This window comes from Somniosus microcephalus, chromosome 11, assembly GCF_052327205.1.
Source record: "Somniosus microcephalus isolate GS21.2 chromosome 11, FLI_Smic_1.0, whole genome shotgun sequence".
NCBI lineage: Eukaryota > Metazoa > Chordata > Chondrichthyes > Squaliformes > Somniosidae > Somniosus > Somniosus microcephalus.
In genome coordinates this window covers 158,632,803-158,659,126 of record NC_140997.1, presented here as the reverse complement: position 1 = coordinate 158,659,126, position 26,324 = coordinate 158,632,803, and the positions used below count along the sequence as shown (strand labels likewise).

Below are 26,324 nucleotides of genomic sequence, written 5' to 3'. Positions count from 1 at the left end.
AGCTTCATGAGGGTCATCTGGGTGGGGTAAAAATGAAGAACTTAGCCAGAGCGTTTGTGTGGTGGCCGGGAATCGATAGAGAAATCGAAGAGATGACCAAGAGCTGTGCAGGATGCCAGAAGGTCCAAAACGCCCCACCACAAGCTCCTCTGCATCCATGGGAGTGGCCCTCGTCTCCATGGCAACGGGTGCACATTGATTTTGCTGGTCCCTTCATGGACTCGATGTTTTTAATTGCGGTGGATGCACATTCAAAGTGGCCAGAGGTAATAAAAATGTCCTCAACCACCACGGAAAAACTATCACAGTTTTGCGAACCATATTCGCCAGGAATGGGCTGCCTGAACAGATTTGCTCTGACAATGGACCACAGTTTGTGTCTGAAGAGTTCCGGAGGTTCTTAAAGAACAATGACGTTAAGCATTACACATCTGCCCCATATCATCCAGGCACTAATGGATTGGCCGAGAGGTTTGTCCAAACTTTCAAGAAGGCTATCAAGGCAATGTGTAATGAAGATATACCCCTACAACACAAGGTGGACAACTTCTTGTTTGCCTACCGAAATGCGACACATGCGGTTACCAACCAAACTCCAGCCATGATGTTCTTCAATCGAAGACTACGATGCCGCTTGGATTTGGTTAAGCCAAACGTCCGAAGAGATGTGGAGAACAGGCAGTTTCAGAATATGAATGAAAGGCCAACCAGGAGTTTTAAGATAGGTCAACCAGTTTTGGCCCGGGACTACCGCACTGAGAAATGGCAGCCAGGAACGATTTGTACACGACAAGGACCTCTGATGTATACCGTGGACGTTGGGGAGAGCATTGTAAGACGCAATGCTGACCAGATTCTCGAGTCACTGGAAAACATCAACTCCACACCACGATCTGATACACCTGGTAATGAAATTGACGTTCCAATTGCAGCTACCGCAGAACCGGTAATATTGGAAGCAGATGAACCAAACAAAGACATTGATCCCGACGCAACATTGCCAGAAGAACCTGATACCCCAAAGAGGCGTTATCCAGACAGAATCAGGAAGCCTCCTCAAAGACTGAAGTTGTAATTGCTTAAACTTAACCAATGTATCTAGCAACAGTAATTGTGATTGTAATTCGTTATCATTTAGTTGTTAAATGAATGTTATGTACTGTTTATCTAAAAGGGGAGGAATTGTTGTGTATGTCCCTTTAAGAGAATAACTGGTCTCAGACTGCAGTACCGGCAGTGACCACCCCTGTATAAAAGGCGCTAGAGAGCCTCTGTTTGTTAGTTTTCACTATTGACTTCCACCAGTAAAGACTTGTTTGTTTTCACTCCTGCTGGTCCGTGTCTCAATCATTCACGGACTTAACATCCATAATAAACAAATTGTCTGTATAATTAAAGGTTGGTGCATTGTTATTTTGCCATGAGGTGTCAACAACCTCCACTTCATTTCAATCCCTTGATTCCAAAGAGGGGATTTGGACATGGGGATCCCAACTGTCTCCTTGTTTCAGAAACCTAGGGGCTGGATTTTATCAATGGGGGCGGGACTGCTGGTTGTCGGGTTTTAGTCCCATCCCCAACGACATCCGGCCAACCCAAGCTCTTTTCCCTTGATTGACCTTGTTAAGCCCGCCAATTAGGGGAAAGCCGGTGACAGAGGACGTCCGCGTATGACGTTTCATCTGACAAAAACTTTTGACAGATGAATTGTCAGCATTTAACAGCTTGGAGAAGATATCAAACACTGACAATCTCTGTTCTATAGTGAGTCCTTGCTCAAAAACTCACCAAAACCGCTTTTCTCAGCAGAAATCAGATGGCTGCTGCATCTGAGAATGCAGCAGCCATTCTGTCAAATCTGCTGTTGAGATGAGGCACCTCCGGATCCCTATGGGTTGAAGCCTGCAGGAAGAAACAAGGGTAAGTGAACTTTTTCTCACACTTTACACTCACCTCTCATACTTACCTCTCCACACTTGCACCCATCACTCACCTCCACAGCGCACTTTTTGATCCCACTCACCCCTGCAGACCCACTGCTCGCCTCGCTGACCCTGGCGAGGTTCGCAGCTGTCGGGGAGCCCACACTTGCAGGGGCAAAATGGGTATAAGCCTCAAAACTGCCCGTTAACTACCGGTTAACAGGCAGTTAATTGGCTGTAATCCCCTTCCTGCCTCGAGGAGACGGACCCCTACTGGACTCGGGGACCCGCCTCCCGGGAAGATGGCACGGAGGCGGGTTGGGAGCAGGGTCGGTACCTGCTCCCAGTTTCTGCCATTTTCCCGGCAGACCCGCCTCCTCAGGGCTGGGAAAATTCCCCCCTAGGTTTCACAAGACATTTTGCTGCAGGAAAATTTTGCAGCAAGTGCAGATCATCTCTGGACAGTGTGACCAAAGGTCATTACAATACAAATGTCATCACAGCACAAAACTATGAATTTAGTACAACTCAGCCACATTCTGAGCTGTATAAATGCACATCTTTCTTTTTTAGGCAAATACATTTAGATTGGTTGCAATGGGAACCCAAACCAGAAACAGACAATTTTTAACAGCAAGGGGAATACTCTGTATATTTGTTTTTATCAACAGTATTAATAACAGCCATCAAGATGGGCTATAGAAAAACCAGAATGCTGTACCATCTATCTTAAGCAACAGCTACAGGTGGGTAATCTTACGGATCCATACAATTCACAGATCGAATCCACTCACATTAAAAAATAACACTGCAGAATTGCAGGCTTGTTCTTAATTTGTAAATGGACTCAGTCACATATTGCTTTCAAACAATGTGTGCAACCTCAAGGTATTTTTTTTTACTTGCTGCTTTCAAGGTAACCTGATGCATATTTTATGAATGTATTCTGTGTGTACAAGTCCTTCAGACAATTTGATAACCCTGTTAGCCTTGGCTTAGTGGTAACACTCTCACCTCATAGTCAAAGGTCATAGGTTTCAAGCCTATGAGCATATAATCCAGGCTGACACTTCAGTGCAGTACTGAGGGAGTGCTGCAATGTCAGAGATGCTGTCTTTCGGATGAGACGTTAAACTGAGGCCCCGCCTGCCCCCTCAGGTGGATGTAAAAGCTCCTATGGCACTATTGGTAGAAGAGCAGGGGAGTTCTTCAGTGTCCGGGCTAATATTTATCCCTCAACCAACATCACTAAAAAGCAGATTATCTGGTCATATGTCTCATTGCTGTTTGTAGGACCTTGCTGTGCACAAGGAGTTCTGCAAGAGTTCCTCAGGGCAGTGTCCTAGGCCCAGCCATCTTCAGCTGCTCCATCAATGACCTTCCCTCCAACATAAGGTCAGATATGGGGATGTTTGCCGATGACTGCGCAGTGTTCAGCACCATTCACAACTCCTCAGACAATGAAGCAATCCATGCCCGCATGCAACAAGACCTGGACGACGTTCAGGTTTGGGCTGATAGGTAGCAGGTAACATTTGCGCCACAGAAGTGCCAGGCAATGACTATCTCCAACAAGCGAGAGTCTAACCACTGCCTCTTGACATTCAACGGCATTACCATCGCCGAATCCTCCACCATCAACATCCTGGGGGTTACCATTGACCAAAACCTTAACTGGACCAACCACATAAATACTGTGGCAACAAGAGCAGTTCAGAGGCTAGATATTCTGAGGCGAGTGTCTCACCTCCTGACTCCCCAAAGCCTTTCCACCATCTACAAGGCACAAGTAAGGAGTGTGATGGAATACTCTCCACTTGCCTGGATGAGTGCAGCTCCAACAACACTCAAGAAGCTTGACACCATCCAGGACAAAGCAGCCTTCTTGATTGGCACCCCATCCACCACCTTAAACATTCACTCCCTCCACCAGCGGTGCACCGTGGCTGTAGTGTGTACCATCTACAAGATGCACTGCAGAAACTCGCCAAGGCTTCTTCGGCAGCACCTCCCAAACCCGTGACCTCTTCCACCTAGAAGGACAAGGGCAGCAGGTGCATGGGAACACCACCACCTCCACATTCCCCTCCAAGTCACGCACCATCCTGACTTGGAAATATATCACCGATTCTTCATTGTCGCTGGGTCAAAATCCTGGAACTTCCTCCCTAACAGCACTGTGGGAGTACCTTCACCACATGACTGCAGCGGCTCACCACCACCTTCTCGAGGGCAATTAGGGATGGGCAATAAATGCTGGCATTGCCAGCGACGCCCACATCCCATAAACGAATAAAAAAATAATAGATTATGCTTCCAAAATACTTCATTGGCTGTAAAATGCTTTGGGACATACTGAGGTTTGAAGGGCATTACACAATTGCAAGTTCTTTCCTTTTCACACAAAGGAGAGACACACTTCAGTATAAAGTATGAGAAATTATAGGTTGAATATCAGACATTAAGATGAGTCTTTGGAGAGCAAATAACTTATTCTGCTGTTGGCCTTTTTTAGAATGTGTTGCCAATGGTAAAAGCGCCATACTATATACCCAATAATAAATAGAAACATAGAAGATAGGAGCAGGAGTAGGCCATTCGGCCCCTCGGGCCTGCTCCGCCATTCAATATTCTAGCAAAACACTGCCAATAATTTACCTGTTGCTCTGTTTCTGCCTGTTGTAAGCTATAGTATCTATTAAAGTCCTATCTTGCCACTCTTCATCCTGATGAATACCATGCACATTTATTTTTATTTTTAATATATACTGTCCAGGTCTGTCTATTACTCGATAAACTTGCAGTGGTTATGTTGCAGTCATTAATCCTTCAGTGTCTGTCCTATGAGGGGCGATGAGCAGTTTTGAATTTCCTATCCGTTAATTTGAAGGAATGGAAAAGTTACAGCTATGCTCCTTGTGAGGGTCAATCCCCGTTGGGACCGCCGGATCACAGATTCATCCCTATTATCTCATCATTTTTCAACCTTGGTGGATCTTTGGCCCTGCACCTTGTTTTTTTTTAAATATAGAAAGTATTGCATATTAATGATTTCACTACTTGCCATCATTCACCATATGTCATTAAATAAAAGCACTAAAGAACTCTTCAGCATAAAAAAAATAGATACAGGTATTGTGGGACCGATGTTGGGTCTAACATTACAGAGTTCAGATGACATGCTCAAGATTGACTCTTATAGTTTGCGCCATCAATTTACGCACTCCATAGACCGCAACCTTCCTGTGATCACTCCAAGGTATCCATTGTTTAATACAGAATAACCTGAACCCATAAATTGGAACCCAGCCTGCAGCTCATTCATGAATTCCAGATCAGAAAGTATCCTTTTCATTCTATTTTATATTCGGCAGTTGTTACCACAGTAAGGAGCAGATAGGAATGTCTGGCTTTAAGGCCAGGAGCTGCTGTTTATTAACAACCAGTTTGTGAATTTTAGTAGTACTCAGTTGTGGGGAGGAAGGGGGGATTTTCAAATATGGGTTACATTTACAACAACAATAATTTGCATTTATATAGTGCATTTAACGTAGAAACACATGCCAAGGCCCTTATACCCAAATGGTTAGCAGCAGGTTTTCCACTGACCTGAATGGACGTGTGCTATTTGCACTCAATTTTCTGAGGTTTTCTAATTATTATTATGCATAGTTCCAGATGCAGACTTGGACATGCGCAGGTATCATAGTGGTGGGATTGGAAAGTTGTGTTTAGGTGAAATTAAAAGGGAAGGCTACATTTAAAGGGGAGTATCACAGTAGGGTGGCAAAAATTCTGAAAGCCATTGGAAAGGCTCAAAGGGGATCAGAAACCATAAGCAGCCTTTGCCATGGCTGAAGTGGCAGGGTACTAAAAAGTGAAAAATAAAGAAAACCCAAAGTACACGGATGAGCCTGCAAGCAAGAGGTACAGCAGGCCAGAACCAGAACTCTGTCTGACAGCTGCTAAAGTAGAGGTATTGCTTATGAGGAGGGTTGCTTTGTGTTCCATTTCACGGCACCGTACCTATAGCTCAGCAATACAGGATGCCTGCAAGGCGACGGAGCCTAGTTTCAAACCACAGCTATCTGTTGCCATTACTGGATGTTCTAGCCCTTTTCTGTATGGTAGCTGCCACTGTCCTTTCAGCACATGGTGCAGCCGCGTGTCTGGCTTTCTGATGACTCAGACCCTGTGAAGACAGTTTCCCATGGTGTTGTCATTTGGGTATGCCAGGGCTTACAGATATGACCAATGGCATCTTGGATGGCATGCCTAATTAGAGGCTGTTGATCACCCAGGCATGCCTCCTTTTGTGCAAGTATGACATTGTGATTCGGCTGCTTCCAGGGAAGCATCTAACATTATGATTAGTCATCAGCAACATAGCTTAATGCTTCCATCAAGGATCTGCTGTGTTAGCTTCCTTTGGGAAGAGGAATGCCATGACGCATTAATCGTTTGCCAAAGCAAAGTATTTTCACCACTGTCTGCAGATCAGAGTTTGCCATTACTAGCAGGTAAACACAGAGCAGTTCTCATGCTGGTCAGTCTGCTTGGTATCCCTACATTGGTCCTTTTCTTCCAATAGGGGGAATCCCACTGGAAAACCCACTCAAACAATAATGGTTTGATGGGGGATTCTTTAATTTGCAACCTTTTATACAAAGGTTCATGAGAACCTAAGCGCTAAATTTTTTTTGAAAAATGAAGAAATATGGGTAAGAACTGATTGAAAAATACCTACCTTAACTTTACTGGGGCCTTTATACTTGCCATTACCTAATAACCATGGACAATCATTGAAACTATGCAGCAGAATTCTGATACTTGGTGTCCAGATATTCCCAGTCCCAAGTTCATGTTCAAATGAAGTTCTTGTTTAAGGCAATCATGTCCAACAACAGTGTCTCGGCCCCCTAATTGCACATAACCTAAAGTGGGTGGAGATCCAGATCTTCACCCATTTTTGCACTCAAAATTCCACAATGTAATAATTAATGTATAAAACACATTCTCATATATTGTGACATGAAGCAGATCTCAACCATGATGCCATCCTAAAGAGAGTTCATTTAGCAAGTAAAGAGAAACACAAGTTTTTTCTGTCACCTGACTTTGTTTTCTGCCAGTCATGTTCATGGTTTCAACCCACGGGTGCATTGAGTTGATATACAATGTAATAAAATGTAATTCTGCAAAAAACAAAGTCTGAAGTCGATGAAAGTCTTGAATGAAAAAAGATGGAGTGTTGCCTAAAGGAAATTGCAGAGAATCTTGGAACATTTCAGTCTTCAAAGCAGACAGATGCAATTTTCCACTTCTCTTATTGCATTTGTTAGTTGTACAGTGAAGGTTACATTATGAGAGCTGGAACTATCACACAGGCCTCGGGCTTAAGTTTTCAAAGTGTTTTCTTAGTACTGTTTGTCTGTGCCATGTGTTAAAACAGGATGCCTTGCTAGAGCAAGTGATTTGTTATCCCTGTGATCCACTCAGGAATTTTCACTACTTACAGGACTTTTATGCAAATTTGCAGTACTTTGATAGCAAGTGACGATACACAGGGTGAGTGTAGAAATCGACATGGTTTGTTGTTGGTTACAACATCGTGCCAGGTCCCTTTTCTTCTCATTGCACAGTGGCCTACTCTAACTTGTTCCTACCCAGGATCTCAAAATTGTACCTCCGCCACTCTTTTTTCCTTCACTCAACCATCTTCAGTCTAGGGGTGTCATTTTAACTTCACCCGCCTGGAGGGAACCTGATGGGATCGGATCAGCCATCTGTTTTACACCATGCCCAACTTTACATTCCATTGAAGTCAACTTCCTGACTTACCTTGACTTTTCTTTCACTCTTTCCAGCCTTGATGATGCCCTGCAGTAAGGGCTTGGGTCCATCACCTAGTACATCTTAATTTAAAAATTGGCATGTATGATATACTTTAGACTAATGTCACATTGTATGCAGCGTGCAGATACTGAGGTCAATTTCATTCTTTTATTTGTGCCCTTTTACTTTTGGGGTTTGGGTTCAAGTCCAGCCTAGATTGATTGGATGAAAGTTGTTCCTCTCTGTAAGGGTCCCAAGATATATGAGCTTTGGCAGTCTTAATCCAGTTCCGCGTGGGTGTGAGTCCGCGGCACAAAACTGTGCCTAATTTGGCATCAATTAGCACAAAATTACCTATCTTTCAGCTGGTGTGAGAAGTGGAAAAATTAATTTGTACAGTAGGGGTGCGCTTTTGAGGTTAGTGCTGAGACTCGGGAAGTGCAGAGGGAGCAGAACTCTGCATCTTGGAATGCTCGCTGCTGATACTAAGTGACAACATCAGAGAAAGTGTTCATTCTGCTATCCACTATCACTCACTCACTTTGGGTGCAAAACTCATTCATTTAATTTAAATTGAAAAGGGAAATTCCAGAACATCAGATAAGAGAATAGTGTTAAATTGCCTGCGGTTCCCATCACTGGTCTTGATATGTTCAGAAGGTTAGTCATAAACTAAGTTTTATCCTCGGTCAATGGTGGATTCTTGCTATGTTCTAATTGGAAAGTGATACAGACACCAGCGGGGAACAGGAAGCAGACAAGGACCAGGAGATCAGTATCTACTCTCATTGGTGATTGTAACCTTCTCGAGTTAACCCATCCTTTAAGGGAACCCAATGATCACAGAACAATTCTTCAAGTAACAGGAACATCTAGCTACATTTTTTACAGTCTTTGAAAGGGCTAGATAATTTGTCACTTGTTTTTTAGGTATTTAATGATAACTGTATTTTACAATTTTGCTTTTTTTTCTTGATAGATTTTTGGAGGTTTATTGTCTTCTGCATCTTACACTGTTTGCTATTATAAACTCGATTTCTGGTTTGTGCTGAGTTAGTTAACCTCAGCTGATCTGGCAGTAAGGGACTATAATTAGCCTCCGTGCCCTAGGCTAAGTAGGGGGAAGAAGTCAACCAGAGTTCCCACTCCATATTGTTAACCAGTAACTCCTGCTGGAAGATGTGTGCATGGATGTTGGATGAGGACAGGATTGGACTTGGCTATGTTGCATCTTGTGGTAGATAGCCTGCTGGCACACAACTGTCTCGGCTTATACATGAAGAATTGTCAAATAGCAAAGTATCAGAGAGTGATTAACGGGTAGTCTGCACCTTCAGTGGAAAAAGGGAGAAAAATAGCAGATTAAAGTAAGCAACAATATTTGACTAAATAAATTTCCTGCTGTTGCTTCCAGAGACCATTCTCTCCCTAGCTTAGTCTCAATCACAAAACTCTGCATATCCATCCAACTAATTCCACAGACATTATCTGAGGACTTAGTTATGAAAATGACACATTGGATTCACAGACTTTGATCTTAAAATAAAATCATTAAAATTAAAATTCAGAAAATAAATCCTCGGATGGAGTGATCCTGAAGCAGCTTTTGTTGGGAGTATCATTTCAATATCCTTGCAGCTTACACTGACTGACCTGCTGAGTTGTAGTTCATAATTAAATTTCTATTTACCAACTCGGCATTTAGCATTTCACACATCCTTTGCCTTTGCATACTGGATGTCAAATTATCTAATGCTGTTTACAGCATGTCAGGCACTTATGCCTATTATTTAGTTTTCTGTTGAAGGGGGATGTTGCTAATGCATTAGTGCAATATTTCAGTGGAGCACATCAAGCACCCTGTTCACGGTTAGCTTAAAAAGGTTCCCCTGGTCATTGGGGGTGGCTATGAAGAAATATCACTGTTTGTTTGTTTCTGATCTCTGATCCCAGCCTTCCTGCATCAGGGACAAATAATACCTAGCCGCTGCTTAGTAATGTGTGATTTGGTGTGTTGCTGGCAAGCAGACTGCTTTTATTTATGGTCAACAATCCCCTTTTGTTCTTGGTATTGTGCCCCATTGTAAGCTGCTTAAAATAACTAGTACGATAGCAAAATACTGCAGATGCTGGAAATCCGAAATAACAACAGAAAATGCTGGAAAAACTCAGCAGGCCAGGCAACATCCGTGGAGAGAAAATAGAGTCAATGTTTTGGGTGAACCCTTTGTCAAGACTAAAGAAGCACAGGAAATGAAATAGATTAAGAGGCCAGGCTGGGAGAGAACAAAAGAGAAGTGAAGAGACATTAAGAGGTATTCAAAACGAGACGAGATGGTGATAGGACTAGTGGAGACAAAAGACGGCTCTAGATTAAGTGTGAAATGCGCTGGCAGAATGGGAGACAGCTGCCATGTGGGAGAGAGAAAAAAAATGAAGGGCGGGGGGAGGGCCAAAACAAAGGTGTGGATAAAAAATATAAGTAAAACTGTAATAGGGGCCGAGGTTATGATCTGAAATTGTTGAACTCGATATTGAGTCCGGAAGGCTGTAAAGTGCCTAATCGGAAGATGAGGTGCTGTTCCTCGAGGCTTGCATAACCACTTCTCAGTATTCTGTGAAGATATATTGACTTCAAACTTGGATAATCCATTGCATAAGAAAGAACTGATTGGAATTACTTCCCCCCCCCGACCCCCTTCTAGGTTCTTTCCTTTTTGATAAATGGCCAATGAGCTCTGTATCTGTTTTCAGGCACTGTAATAACATTTTTCCTTCGGGGGAGATGGATTATAGCTGCCTTTGTGTCAATGGCAATGGGTGTCATTTCCTTCTTCTCTCCTCTATTCCGACTAAGTTAGCAGCAGTAATCTCCATGATGTTCAATTCTGATTTAATTTTTCTATGGAAAAAAAATTGAAAGCATTTGTAGTTGGAGGCTTCGTGGGATAGCACAGCACCCCACATTTGAGCTGGAATTCACTGTAGCATAATGAGGTAGGCCACTAATCATAAACAACCATGTTTGCATACATGGCAAGATCTTGTTCTAAGCTGTGTTAAAGAGATGAGTGAGCAGAAACCAGAAAGCGCCGAACCATTAAGGAGGGAAAACCTTATGTACCATCTAACGTGTGACTTTGATCTACTTTGTGACGGCCTGCAGTTAAGTTTCCTGCCTATACTTTCTGGCTGAGCTAGCAGTTATCAGAGTTTCCAAAAGGAAGTGGAGAAAGTACAATAACATTTGGTGGGTTTTGCTTGATTGCTAGTAGAGATCATTCAGCAATACTCAGTAATAATTGTAGCTGTTCACTTCAGTAGCAAAACTCCATCCAACTGATCTGAGATTTGACCATATCACCTAAATTCTAAAATATTTGCCCTTTAGCTGCTTATTTCGTGACCCATATTCATTGAGGTCACACTAATGGAAAATATGCCATGTGTAAACAACAGACATTCAAATAAAGGAAAGTGGACCTCCAAAAGGATTAAATTAAGATGTACCTGGGTTTCATTAGTTTTGAAATCAATAGCATTGCAGCAGAGTCTGGGGCCAAGATCAATCTGACTACAGAAGGCAGGTTGCCGAAAGTGAATTATAGGAATTTTCATGCATGGCAGTGCTCTGCAGCAATGCATAAAATGTGTGATATTTAAGTGTGACATTGGTTGAGTAGCAGCATGTATAACAGAAGATATTTTCTAATATTTTTTCTAATAAAACAGCAACACCCCTCAGGTTAGAGTGTTAAAGATAACCAGAAACCCCTTCCATGCTAGTTGTATTACGGATGGGGATCTTGGCAGTTCCTTAAGGTGATACATCTTTTACATCAGCAAAATTTAAAAAATGATATATAGGCAATATAATTTCCTGGTAATCAACACCACATTATTCCTCAATAAACTTTCAATTAGAAGGTTGGAATTGTTAATCCTTCATTATGAGCATCATTACACATTAACAGTATGATGCACATTAGCTCAGCATCTGCACTGGAAGCTGCTGCCAACATTGAAATACATCAAAACTAGAACTGACCCTGAAGCATTTGCAGAATGCATTGTAAAAATACCTCAGTAGGGAATTCAAGTCAGTCACCCAATGGAGGGTTTATATGACCTCCAGCTTCTTTTCGCCGCTACCAACTGTCTCTCCTGCCCCTCCACAAGGTGCCTGTAGTGTATGTACTTTGCAGAAGGAACTATATTCTGCAGCCCCTGTATACTGCAGTACCAGTAGTGACCACCCCTGTATATAAGCCTGTGTAGTAACATTTGCATAGTAGTTCCAGGTTGCCTCCATTCAGTAAAGACCTGTTATAACCAACTCCTGCAGTCCGTGTCTCAATTATACACGGACATAATAGTGCCAACCTTGGCTCAGTGATAACACACTCGCCTCTGGATAGGTTGTGGGTTCAAGTCCCACTCCAAAGACTTGAGCACATAATCCAGGCTGACACTCCAGTGCAGTACTGAGGGTGTGCTGCACTGTCGGAGGTGCCGTCTTTCAGATGAGACGTTAAACTGAGGCCCCGACTGCCCTCTCAGATGGATGTAAAAGATCCCATGGGATTATTTGAAGAGCAGGGGGATTCTCTCGGTGTCTTGGCCAATAATTATCCTTCGAACAAAATTAAAACAGATTATCTGGTCATTATCTCATTGCTGTGTATGAGAGCTTGCTGTGAGCAAAATTGCTGCCGCATTTCCTACATTATAACAGTGACTGCACTTCAAAAGTACTTAATTGGCTGTAAAGCGCTTTGGAATGTCCTGAGGTCATAAAAGGCATTATATAAATGCAAGTCTTTCTTTGTTTCTCAACTCTAATAAGTGAGAGAAGCTCACGGACTACTTTATGAAGATTGAGATCATCTGTTCAATTGCCTCTTCTACATCCTCCCCTTTCCAGTTGCCCACCAAACCAAATTTTCCCCAGAACCCATGTCTTTCTCTAGTTTTGGTCATCTGTTCTGCTATCTCCTCCTTTGGCTTGGTGTCAATTTTTTCTTTTTATTGATAACACTCTTGTTAAACGCCTTGGGCCATTTTGCTACGTTAAAGGAGTTATATAAATGCAAGTTGTTGTTGTAGTTTCTGACCTATCTCCCTCATGCCCTCTGAGCTCATCTTGTCCATGAGACCCACCTCTTGGTCCCACTAAACGGAACATGCATGCTTGCTGACAATGTAAATGGTTGCCTTTCCACAGATAACGTCCCCTCCCTTGCAAAAGCACTGTCATCACCCCTCTTCAGTAAACCCACCCCGGAGCCCGGTATACTTGCAAACTACCACCCCAACCTCAACCTCCCTTTCCTTTCTACATTTTGCCTCCCAAATCCATGTCCATCTTTCCCACAACTCCATGTGCCAGTCTCTCCAATCAGGTTTTCGTTCCTGCCACAGTGCAGAAATTGCTTGAACCAAAGTCACAAATGACATCCACTGTGACCACAATGTAATATCCCTCATCGTCCTCCTTGACCTCTCTGCCAGCCTTGGACATGGTCGACCACACCTTCCTTCTCCAGTGCCTCTCTTCTGTTCTTCAGCTCAGTGGGACAGCCCATGATTGGTGTCACTTTTAGCTATCCAAACATAGCCAGAGCATCTTAAGCAGTGGATTCTCTTGCCACCCCACACCATTAGTTCTGGCATCTCCCAAGGATATATTCTTGGTGACATAATCCAAAGACATGGGCTTAGATTCCACAAGTATGCTAATAATGCCCAGCTCTATCTCTTCACCACATCTTTCTTTCTTCTGTGAATCTCTCGACCCCGCCACTGCCTCTATGTTGTCAGACTGATTGTTTGACATTCAGTCTTGGATAAGCTGTAATTTCCTCCAGTTAAACTTTGGTAAGACCATAGCCATTGTGTTTGGTACCTGCCACAAACTCCGTACCCTTGCCACCGATTCCATCCCCCTCCTCAGCCACTGTCTCGTGTTGAACCAGACTGTTCACAACCTTGACATCCCACTTTACCCCAAACTGAGCTTCTGACCCCAAGTCCTCTCCATCACAAAGACTGACTACTTTCACATCCATAACATTGCCTGCCTCTGCCCCAGCCTTATCCTTGTCTTAGGTCACCTCCAATGCTCTTCTGGCTGAGTTCCCATTCACCACCCTCCATAAACTTCAGCTCATCTAAAACTCTGTTGCCTGTATCCTATCCTGCACCATCACTCCAATCCTTGCTGACCTACATTGGCTCCTGGTCCGGTCCTTCAACATCTCCTATTTACAATTCTCATCCTCGTGTGTAAACCTATTAATGGTCTCTCTCCTTCCTATCTCTGCAATCTCCTCCAGCCCTACAACTGCCCCTAGAACTCTACATTCCTCCAACTCTGGCCTCTTGTACATCCTTCTCCCACCATTAGCAGCTGTGCAGGCATCTAAACCCTCCTTAAACCTTCCTGCCTCTCCACCTCTTTCCTCCTTTAAACCCATCTCTGACCAACCTTTCCTCTCCTAATATTTCCTTCTTTGGCTGATTACATGTCTGTGAAGGGCCTTTGACGAACATTTCTCTGCATTAAAAGGTGCTGTATATAAATGCAAGTTGTGGTTATATAGAGAATAAACATGTGGATCCAACGACTGTTATAAACAACTTGAGATTTTATTCCAGTTTATGGTATTATCTACTTGTTTAGAGTGCAGCTTTTAACACTCCTCGGTAACTGTTATTGTGTATATAAAGTCAGCTGAGCCTCTTGATTAGATTGCAACTTTTAACTCACTAAATGTATCCATTATTATGCTGAATGGCAAAACTTAGAGGGGGGGAAATTAACCTGCTATTTGAAAGAGTGTGAGGGATCTGATAAACCAGAACAGTGAAACTGAAATGTCCTAAAAGTCAACTGATTTGTAAACTGTGGCGCAGCTTTGATGTGTATCCAAGTTAACTGCTGTTTGGTTGCACGGTACTGCATCATTTTAAACATGTTCAACATGTGGAGCATTCTTTCCAATCCATGGAAAGACCCAGCTTGTTTGCTACATGGGAAGTGCTAGAGAATCCAATATAGAATGAAGTTTGATTTCAGCAAGAGGTTTAAGTTCAAGACTGAGCTGGCCAACCCGTTGAGAGAGGTCATTGAGGCGCAATGGGTGTAACAGGTTATCGCAATCTGTACACACACTCGGCACCATTCTTCTGAGATGGCAGAAAAACATCTTGCTAATATCAGAAATATATGTTGAGTATTAGAATTAAACAAGTCTACTACTATAGTGGTGCTGTGCAATTTAAGATTCCTTGAGCCAGCTCCTGGTATTTATGCTGCTAAATTTTACATAAAATTTACAGCACAGAAACAGTCTATGCTTGACATGAGCCTCCTGCCACCTTACTTCATCTCAGCATATCCTTTTATTCCTTTCTCCTTTGTGTACTTATCTAGCTTCCCCTTAAATACATCTAGGGATGAATACAGACAACTGAAAGCATTAGGACAGAATTTCTCATTGCCACCACGTCACAAAACCTCCCTCAGGAGCCGGCACCTCTCAAACTTGAGCCGTGTCTCGGAAATCCTTTGTGTCTTTCCATTCGACAGAAGGGTTTCCTGTATGAGTTGCAATTGCACACTCCACTTTGTCTGCCATTCGGAGGAGGCAGGGGTCCCCAATGGAGGGCTCTCTACACGGGAGTCTTCCCTTTATCTATTGGGGACTTGGCATGGGGGATGTTGCACGGGGCAGTCCTGTGCAATAAATTTAAGTAGGTTCATAGACTCCCAGGCCACCTGCATTTTCTGTAGCCTGGAGGAGTCCATGTTCCTAGTATACGTTGCATCTTCTGCCACTATTTGAAGGCTTGCTCCTCAATTTTTGGTTGCACAGTCCCACACTCCTGATCTTTGGTCACCTGTTGCGGAGGCGAGCGGGCAATTTGAGGACAAGGACTGGGCCTGGACAAGGTGGCATTAGCTACATTCATGCCAGAGTGTCCCTGGAGGTGGAGCACTGGTGTCCACCGGCACGCTTGAGGCCTTGTGTGACCAGTGGGCACCAGAGGGACTGGAGTGCTTCATCACCCCACCCCCCAAATAGAATTGATTTAATTTGTTCAGTTGTCTTTAAGTTAGTTTTATTGGTTGTGCCCCACTACTTCCTAATGGGTGTTGGCACCAGCCATCAATTAAGTTTTAACCAAAAAGGTTGCACTCCATTTCCATAATAACTCGTGTCTGACCTGGGAGCCTATAACAATTACCAATAATTAGTGCCTGCCCATGGGCTTGAACCCAAATAGCCTCAGTTCTACTTGGAGGCACAAGTTTCTGCAGCAGTTAGATTCTCACTTTCTGTATCCCTTTGTGAATTTCTGTCCCATCACTTTCATCTAGCCAGGTCTCAGCAATACACAGTACATCCAATTTCTTCAACACAGCATAGGATTGCATTTCTAATTGTTTAATACTCCTTGCATTTACTTAAAAAACAATTTGTAAAAGTTTCATCTACCTTTAGAGTTAGTTATTTATTCTTGTATGCTTCCTACTTGGTTTAACTGCATGTTAAGAATATATGTAATTATCAAGGTCAGTAAAGCTATCTAATTTATTTGTTCAGGGATCTGGGCGTCACTGGCAAGGCCAGCATTTATTGCCCATCCCTAATTGCCCTTGAGAAGGTGGTGGTGAGCTGCCTTCTTGAACCGCTGCAGTCCGTGTGGTGAAGGTACTCCCACAGTGCTGTTAGGGAGGGAGTTCCAGGATTGTGACCTAGTGACGATGAAGGATCGGCGATACACTTTCAAGTCAGGATGGTGTGTGACTTGGAGGGGAACTTGGAGGTGGTGTTCTCATGCACCTGCTGCCCTTGTTCTTTTAGGTGGTACAGGTCGCGGATTTGGGGGGTGTTGCCGAAGGAGCCTTGGCGAGTTGCTGCAGTGCATCTTGTAGATGGTACACACTGCAGCCACGGTACGCCGCTGGTGGAGGGAGTGAATGTTTAAGGTGGTGGATGGGGTGCCAATAAAGCGGGCTGCTTTGTCCTGGATAGTGTTGAGCTTCCTGAGTATTGTTGGAACGACACCCATCCAGGCAAGTGGAGAGTATTCCATCACACTCCTGACTTGTGCCCTGTAGATGGTAGAAAGGCTTTGGGAAGTCAGGAGGTGAGATACTCGCCGCAGAATACCTAGCCTCTGACCTGCTCTTGTGGCCACAGTATTTATGCAGCTGGTCCAGTTAAGTTTCTGGTCAATGGTTACACCCCCACCACCCGCCCCCCCCCCCGCCCCGGATGTTGATGGTGGGTGATTCGGCGATGGTAATGCCATTGAATGTCAAGGAGCGGTGGTTCGACTCTCGCTTGTTGGAGATGGTCATTGCCTGGTGTCATAAATCTCATCATCGAGAAACTACCTATGAAATAACACTGGACGGCCAGCTGGTGGCGCCGTCCAAGGAGTATAAATACTCGGGCGTTGGCCCCAGCTTGCCAGGGACATTTTGTAAAAGACAAGGAGCAAGTGGATACAACTAGACTTCCATGTTCTGAAATAAGTTGTTTAAAGCCTTGCTTTATGCTCAAACCAAGTGCATAGTGAGTTTTATTATGTCACCTGGCACAAATGTTACCTGCCACTTATCAGCCCAAGTAAATTTAGACACAGACTGATGTAGGACGAACAATTCACCCATGTCACTGATACTAACCAACTGATTAAGGCAGGGTTGATGGACAAAGCGGAAAGGTGTACCTTGGTATGGTAGAAGTGTTTTACCGGGTCAGCGAGTGGGTAGAGGGGGTATAAAAATGGTGGGCACATTGGGGGCGAAATTGGGTGAGTAACGCCACCTGTTAGCGCCTAAAGAGGCAGTCAGTGGCTGTAGCGCCACTGGCTGCGTCTCCGGCGATATTCAGTAGGGGCGCTAATGGTGGCGTTAGGCATTTGCGCTGCGCCGCCACCGATGACGTCATCGGTGTGCGCAGCGCCCCGTTCGCGATATTTGGTAGCGAACGCCGCAGTTGCGCCGCTCGCTACCCGCGCCCGGTTCACGGGGCCTTACTGTGCCGGCAGCGGCGCAAGTTAAGGTGGAGGTGCGGGGCGGCCGCTTTTTCGGCGGCCACCTGCCAGCACCTCCGTCCCCGGCTTCCTAACCCCCCCCCCCCCGTGGCATTGCCGGCTGTTTCCCGAGAGCCCGGCACTTCTCCTTGGTGCCGGGCTCATTTGCCGGCACTCGCGATCGGGGCTCGCGCTGTTGCAGGCACCTCCCCCTTAACAGTGGGAGGAAGGCCTGCAGTACCGCAGCGTGCCGTGCCGCAGCGTGTGGCGCTGCGGCACGTTGCGCTGCAATAATCAATTTCAGCGCCCTAAGAGGGACGCGGAGCGCCTCGAGCCTTGCCCCGTCTCCCTCGAGGGGCACTGAAACTGAATTTCTGGCGATCGGTATCACTCCGATCGCTGCGCTAAATCCTGCGCTCAGGCGACTTTTGCGCCACTTTGGCGCCCCAACCCAATTTCTAGGCCATTGTGTTATGAGCCATCCTATAACAAGAAACACCCGCGGGCATTACTTGGTGCGTTCCTTGGATTGGCAGGTTATTGTCAGAGATTCGTCCGTAAAATCTGCAACATAGCCTTACCATTAGTGAACCTGAGCCAAGTTGTTGTTGTTGGACCAGTGCTGAGTTAAGTAAATGACCATGGCGGGATCTACCAATCTGAGTTGTAAACTGCGGCAATGGGAAACAGCATCGTCACTAATTCAAAAGGAATTGTAGTGTGGACACTGCAGAAACTGCAACCATACTTCTGTGGCATGCAGTTCACCATATTCTCTGACCACAATCCCCTTGGTCTGATTATGCTTGACTCATGATAATGTTAGATTGTTAAAATAGAATATTGTCCTTTAAGTGTATAATATGGTAGTCCAGTACAGCCAGGGCTCTCAGAATCAGAAAGTTGATCTTGTGGCCTAGTAAGAAAAGATAACTTCCATCTAATCCCAAGTAACTCAAACCCGCAACCACAACACCCAATTATATAATTCTAGTTATAGGAGCACCTGATCATGGAATAACCTCTATATTGTATAATTCACTTTTGTTTTTGATATTTTTACTAGAATATCAAGAAAGTACATTCACATACATTATGAAGTATGTGCTTGCAGAAGAAGTGCATTGATAGGTTTGGGTTTCTTGGCATGACTGCTTGCATTTCGGGGTTGAATTAGCTTGTTTGGTCTTGGTTACTGTGGGTTAATTAGACGTGCGGATTGGGGAGGACAGCTCTTGGACTGCTTTGCAAGTTGGCTAGATGTGGAAGCATGACCAGAATATGTGGAAGAGTGTGCACCTTTTCCAGCAGGTATGGAGGGATGAAATTGGTAGAGTTTATGTGCGGTGTGGTACATGCCATTTACAATGTTGAGCTGACCATTCTACTGAAGGTGGTGGTATCTAGGATCTGACTCCAAACCTCTTGTCCATTCTCTTCTCTTAATAGTTGGCCAAGGACTCACTCCCAGGCTTCCCTCAGGCTTTCTGTCCTACCTTTTGTTATGGAATTGAGCATTGTACAGAAGGTGGAGATATGTTCCCAGAAGGCTGTTGGGGAGTGAAGGAAAAGTTTGAGGGAGGATTGCAGACTTCAGCATGAGCCAACATATTGCAGGGTTCTGGAGGAAGTTCTGAAGATAGTGATATTGGTCATGTTGGGAGAGGTGAAATTTATCAACTAACTGGTAGAATGTCATAACTTGACCCTTATGGAGAAGCTGACGAAATCTAGTAATCCCTCTCTTGTGCAAGGCTCTGAACCCACATGAAATGAATCTTCCTGAGAGCGCCCCATTGCGCAAGGTTAGGGAAACTCTGTTAGACCCAGTGAGATCTTTGGTTAGGCACAGACCTGTCTCCAGGCTGATAGTTTTGCACCAAAAATGGGGTGTTTGTTGTGTGGACATATTCATTGCAGTGAAAACTGACATTCTACTAGTATGTTCTGAGGGTGTATGAATGATTAGCTCTGCAAGGTGGAAAGAACGGTCCTGGCTTCTATTCCTAGCTATGGGGTTTTCTGGGAGGCTAGGGATCAGCCTATAATTATTTGGGTCTGGGTTGCCCAGTAGTACCACCTGAAATTTAAGAGGCCAAGTCCCCCCTCTTATTTTGGGAGTTTGAGAAGTATTTGTGCCTTCCTTTCCCACCTAGAGGAACTGGAGATGCGACTGTCCAGGTCACTCAATTGTTAGGCTGGTACCTAGACGAATAGCATCTGAAGTAGGTAGAGGAGACGCATGAGAATTATATTGACCCTACCCACGAGTATTATGCACAGATTATTCCAACTGATTAGGTCTGCGTATATGGTTGGAGTGGGAGGGGTTGTGGGTGGAGCTCCTTTTCTCCAGGGTGACAAAGTTTCTGTGACAAATACACAAAAGTATCTAAAAGGGGAATTGGGGCATCCCTGTCTGGTCCTGTGGTGGATTGGGAATGTAGAGGAGCTGGGGGCATTTATGTGGGGTGTCACTGCAGGATTGTAAATAAGTCACTCTTCCAGGTACATTTGTCAGTTTTACTAACAAAAAGAACCAAGCTGTTCTTATGTTCATTAATAAATAGACATTCTTATTATGAACACAGCTAGCTTTTGCTAGACACTTTTATTGAGCACATGTGGACTAGGTACAGTATCTGTAGAGGCTTCCATCTTGACTGCTGCCTTGTGGGTAGCCTAGTGCCTCATGGGTAATGTAGTCTTAATATAAATACAGCTGGGTAGTGTAGTCTTATATACAGCTCTACACAGCTCTACGGCTCCACCTAGTGTCCACTATAGAATGACATGTCATTGATCATTACATCCCCCTTTCTTTGAGGTTTAACAAAATCAATATCAATCAACTTTCAAGAAAACAATAAAGATAATATCAGTAACACTTTTGTTAGTGCTCTATAAACATAAACATTTTCAAAACAGTCAACACATTTTCAAAGCTTTACATTGTACTCAAAGATCAGGCTTTTTTACTTCATGTGTGGATCTTCTCAACACGGGTAAGTCTGATGTGTCTTCATGAGATTGTTCTGGCGGTGAATGACAAGATGCAGTTGCGGCATTGTCATCAATCTGGTCTTGAATAGTTCGAGGTCTCCTTGCGATCTTTGCTTGGAGAGGGTTTCAGTGTTTCCTTCACTCTTCATGCCATAACTCTCAATGTAGTCAATGCACTCTCGAAAAACTGCTGGCAGCTGGATCCCATCATACAGCATAGTCCTCTCAGCAGCCTCGGCTAATGGAACACCAAAGATTGGCCTGAGGGAAGGAGTATCCACCGGAACTGCTTCCTGCTCTGGTGCAGGCTTCTTCTTTTTCTTTTTCTCTTTCCACTGCTTAACAACATCTGCTGCGGTTATATCTTTGGACTTTTTCTCCTTGTGTTTTTCCTCTTTGTGCTTTTCTTCCTTTGGCTTCTCTTTGACCTTAAAGTCTTTTTCTTTCTTCTTGAAGAAACTAGGCTTTTTGAAGACATGGATACCCTTTGGCCTTTTCATCCTTGATGGGCTCTCTGCTTCATCACCTGAGTCATCTGGTCTGCTTATGGCACCGTTTATACGGTAGACTCTCTTGACCAGTTCTAAGTCTTCACAAGCTTTGTCACCTAGTATCGAATCAAGTCTTTCAGCCACAACAGAAAACATGAGATGATGCACTTTGTCTTTGACTGTCACTTTAAGTCTGCATACACCTAAGCTATCTATTTTCTGTCCATTATAGCTCTTCAGTAGTACTGACTTTTTCTGTATTTTGGGCTTTTCTTTCATATTGTTAATGTCACTCATACTGATTAAGTTTGCTTTTGCCCCAGTGTCTAGTTTCAAGGTAACTAATGCTCCATTTACCTGCAGTGGGATCATCCATTTGCCCTCTTTTACTGCATTAACTTTATGTTCAGCATTGTCCATTTCTGAGGGCTGCACATTTTCTGTATCCTTTTTGATATTGTCACATGACACTTCCTACAAAAAATGTCTCACTTAAATCAGTGTCCTCAATTACATTAACTTGTTGCCCTTTCATTGTTTTTACTTTTGAAAAGCATTGTTTGGCAAAGTGATTCTTTCCATTACACTTTGTGCACATTTTTCCAAACGCTGGGCATTGTCTTAACTGGTGTTTGTAACCACAGCGTTTACAATTAAAAATGTCATCCTCCGATTGCTTTTCATTTCTGTTCTGCCCACGTTTCTTCCCCTTGTAGGACACAGCACCGACAGCAGCATTATCACTCATTACAATCGCATCATTATTGATTTCACTGAAAGCCTTCGCGTGCTTTCGAGCTAGCTCGCTGGCTTGGCATATTTTCACCGCATTTTCCAAATTTAGTTCGGTTTCTCTCAACAGACGTTCCCTGACTTTTTTTATCATGAATACCAAACACAATCTGGTCACGAATCATGGATGATTTCAGCTCAGAGAAATTACATGTCTGTGCTTTCAGTTTCAGATCAGTTATAAAGCTATCAAAAGTCTCATTTTGTTGCTGTGTCCGAGAACGGAAGATGTATCTTTCATACGTCTCATTCTTTTTGGGAGAGCAATGTGCATCAAATTTTTTTAGCACATCTTCTAATTTTTCTCTGTTCTCCGCTGGATTAAATACAAATGTATTAAATACCTCTATCGCCTGTGGGCCTGCAACCGTAAGCAGCAACGCTATCTTCCTTGCGTCTGGCTTCGTACCGAATCCGATGGCTGCAATGTAGAGTTCGAATTGTTGTTTAAAAGTCTGCCAATTGTAGTCGATTTTTCCTGTGAGTTTCAAACGCTCTGGTGGCTTCAAATTTTCCATGTCGCTTTTCACAATTTTCAGCAGATCTTCACCACCCTGGTACCATCTTATGTTCATTAATAAATAGACATTCTTATTATGAACACAGCTAGCTTTTGCTAGACACTTTTATTGAGCACATGTGGACTAGGTACAGTATCTGTAGAGGCTTCCATCTTGATTGCTGCCTTGTGGGTAGCCTAGTGCCTCATGGGTAATGTAGTCTTAATATATATACAGCTGGGTAGTGTAGTCTTATATACTGCTCTACACAGCTCTACGGCTCCACCTAGTGTCCACTATAGAATGACATGTTATTGATCATTACAGCTGTAAGCCACACCAATGCTCTATTGTCACTCTGGTTATTTAGTGTCCAAAATGTTATAGATAAAAAACACCCTTAAATCAATACACTTGAGTGTATTTTAATATGCTTCTTGTGCGACATTCTTTTAATCCATCATCTCAAACTCCTCCCAGCACTATGACAGACATGCAACTACCAGTTCCCTAGCCCAAAATGCTCTCTCCAGGCAAAGCCTACATTTGGAAGGAGGTGATTGGTAATTGTGATTCACACTTCAAATGGACAAAGTACAAAAATTTCAGCTATACTTTACTGAAATCCCAGTGACAACACTGCAGTGAGTGTCACTCCCTACATTTAAAGAACACTAAAAAGATGCAAGAAATGAGAGAAATAAAAGCTACATCGGAGACCCAGAGGATATGCTATTCTGTAACCATTCACACATCCTCGGGTTGTAACAACAACAACAACAACTTGTATTTATACAGCTCCTTTAGCAAAACATCTTAAGGCGCTTCACAGGAGTGATTATTCAACAAAATTTGACACCGAACCACATGAGATATTAGGACAGGGAAAGAGGTAGGTTTTAAGGAGCGTCTTCAAGGAGGAGAGGTAGAGAGATGAAGGGGTTTAGGGAGGGAATTCCAGAGCTTAGGGCCTTGGCAGCTGAAGGCATGGCCGCAAATGGTGGAACGATTAAAATAGGGGATGCGCAAGAGGCCAGAATTGGAGGAGTGCAGAGATCTCTGATGGTTGTAGGGCTGGAGGAGATTACAGAGCTAGGGAGGGGACAAGGCCGCAGGAAACTGAGGAAGGGGCAGAGATTAAGCTTTTGTCTTTTTTACTCAGTGGAAAAAAGACAGGTTTTGGATCTGAGACAGTGAGAGAGACAGAACAGTATCTCTCTCAAGTTAACACCAGTCAATCCAGCGATACTGACTTGTAAAGTGAAGCTAGACCCATACCAAGGGCAAAGTTTGCATAATTGATTATTTTTGATGTTATGAGGAGCAATAGGAAATACATAGATCTTGCTGTGAAAATGGTAATTGGTACAGTCGTTGCATTTCAAGTAAAATAAACCAATGATTTACAGTTGGTCTCATCTAACCAGAGTGCTTATTAGTCTGCCTTGCAGAGGACTGGAAAAATGTGTGGGTCTTCTGCAAGATCGCAACATCCAGGACAGATAATGAGAGTCTTAGTGTGACCTGGAGTCCGTAACAATATCATGTCACTAACTATTGGGCACTGATACAAGAGCCGCTTATGGGAATGACCGGTGACATTAAACCTCAGAGAATTTCTAGTGCAGACCTGAAAATAGTCACAAATTCATTAAGTGGCTGTCATAAAATTTATCGTTTATGCAAAGGTACAGATTTGTATTGCACCAGTTAACACTATCCTTTGTATTTGTTTTTCTTGTCCATATAGAAAAAAGAATGGCTTTGCCTGAATTGTCAGACCCAACGATTGATGTCTGGAAATTTAGGAGATGCACCACTTCCTGTCCCACCATCAGCATCAAAGCAACAGCCAACAATGTCACCACATCATCAAGGACAAACGGGTGCCAGTGTACAACAAAAGAAAGGGGTTAGCCAACAGCAGCAAGCTGGCCCTGTCCAGCAACAAAATATCCCTTTAACACCAGGTCAACAGTTCTCTCAACAGAAAGAACCACCGACTCCTAAACCAGGACAGCCTTCAGCAACAAAACAACAAGGTCCATCGGTTGGGGATAAGCTGCATCCTCAGCAAAAACATGCTGGGCAAATTGAGGCCCAACAGCTGACCCAGACTGCAAACCAAAACAGATCACAGTCAGCAAGAGAGAAGCCAAAACTTGCAGTACAGAGCGATACAGTACCTGCACCATCAAAAGTGATCAGCACAGACAAAAAAGTGGACCCTTCTTCAAAGGAGATCTCCCAATCAGTTGATCTACAGAAAGCAAAAGTGCAAGAGGTAAGTCGCTTAAACGCATGTCACAACAAAGATCAAAAGTTATTTAATCTTAAGTTGAATTATTTTGTGACTGTGGAAATGTCATCTGTCAAGAATAAATCATGTAAGTTCTAAGGTCAGTGAAATATTCATTTGAGGGGTCAAAGGAGGAAAAAATTGCAGAACATTTCCTTTTTTATGACCACTTCTGCTCCCTTCAAAGCCAAATTTAAGGAGCTCATAGATTTTTTTTGTCTCCAATATTGAAATAATACAGGGGACTGTCTCAGTCTGAGATGCTGAGAGGGTCGTGGCTAACACGTATAGTGAGTTGGTCACACCGCAGGGTAGGGCTGCACAGGCAGAAGGGAAATGGGTGACCATCAGGCAGAGCAGTAGAGACAGGCAGGTAGTGCAGGGGACCCCTGTGGCCATCCCCCTTTCAAACAGGTATACCAATTTGGATACTGTTGAGGGGGATGACTTACCAGAGGAAGGCAGCAGCAGCCAACTTCCTGGCACCAAGGGTGCTTCAGCTGCTCAGGAAAGGAGGCAAAAGAGTGGGAGAGCAATAGTGGTAGGGGATTCTATCGTAAGGGGAACAGATAGGCGTTTCTGTGGCCATAGACGTGACTCCAGGATGGTTTGTTGCCTCACTGGTGCCAGGGTCAAGGATGTCACTGAACGGCTGCAGGGCATTCTGAAGGGGGAGGGTGAACAGGCAGAGGTCGTGGTTCACATTGGGACCAACGACATGGGTAGGAAGAGGGATGAGGTCCTGCAGCAAGAATTTAGGGAGCTAGGTAGCAGATTAAAGAGTAGGACCTCAAAGGTTGTAATCTCTGGATTACTCTCGGTGCCACGTGCTAGTGAGTATAGGAATAGGAGGATAGAGCAGATGAATGCGTGGCTAAAGAGTTGGTGCAGGAGGGAGGGCTTTAGTTTCCTGGATCACTGGGCCTGCTTCTGGGGAAGGTGGGACTTGTACAAGTCGGACAGGTTGCACCTGAACCAGAGCGGGACAAATATCCTTGCGGGGAGGTTTGCTAGCACTGTTCGGGGGGGGGTTTAAACTAAAATGGCAGGGGGTTGGGAACCTGAGCAGGGAGACAGAGGAAAGGAAAACAGGGATAAAAGCAAAAGATAGGAAGGAGAAAAACAAAAGTGGCAGTCAGAGAAATCAATGGTTTAAATCAAACATGGCTACAATAAATAATAATTCTAATGGGTCTAAGAGTGTTAAAAAAACAAGCCTGAAGGCTTTGTGTCTTAATGCGAGGAGCATTTGTAATAAGGTGGATGAATTGGCTGCGCAAATAGAGGTAAACGAATATGATTTGGTTGGGATTACGGAAACGTGGCTCAAGGATGGCCAAGACTGGGAACTCAACATCCAGGGGTATTTGATATTCAGGAAAGATAGGCAAAAAGAAAAGGGAGGTGGGGTAGCATTACTGGTTAAAGAAGG

General features: G+C 43.9%; 1 protein-coding gene across 2 annotated transcripts in view; it reads left to right on the top strand.

Annotated features, from left to right (window-relative positions):
- Nucleotides 1-25,020, top strand: part of LOC147110963 (protein bassoon-like) — a 428,570-nt gene extending 403,550 nt beyond the window's left edge. For both annotated transcript variants that reach the window (XM_086001388.1, XM_086001387.1), the window contains one exon: nucleotides 24,344-25,020. In XM_086001388.1, the coding sequence (XP_085857514.1) occupies nucleotides 24,344-24,991 (648 nt within the window). In that variant the 3' untranslated portion in view covers nucleotides 24,992-25,020. The remainder of the gene's footprint in view (nucleotides 1-24,343) is intronic.
- The last annotated feature ends 1,304 nt before the right edge of the window (nucleotides 25,021-26,324 follow it).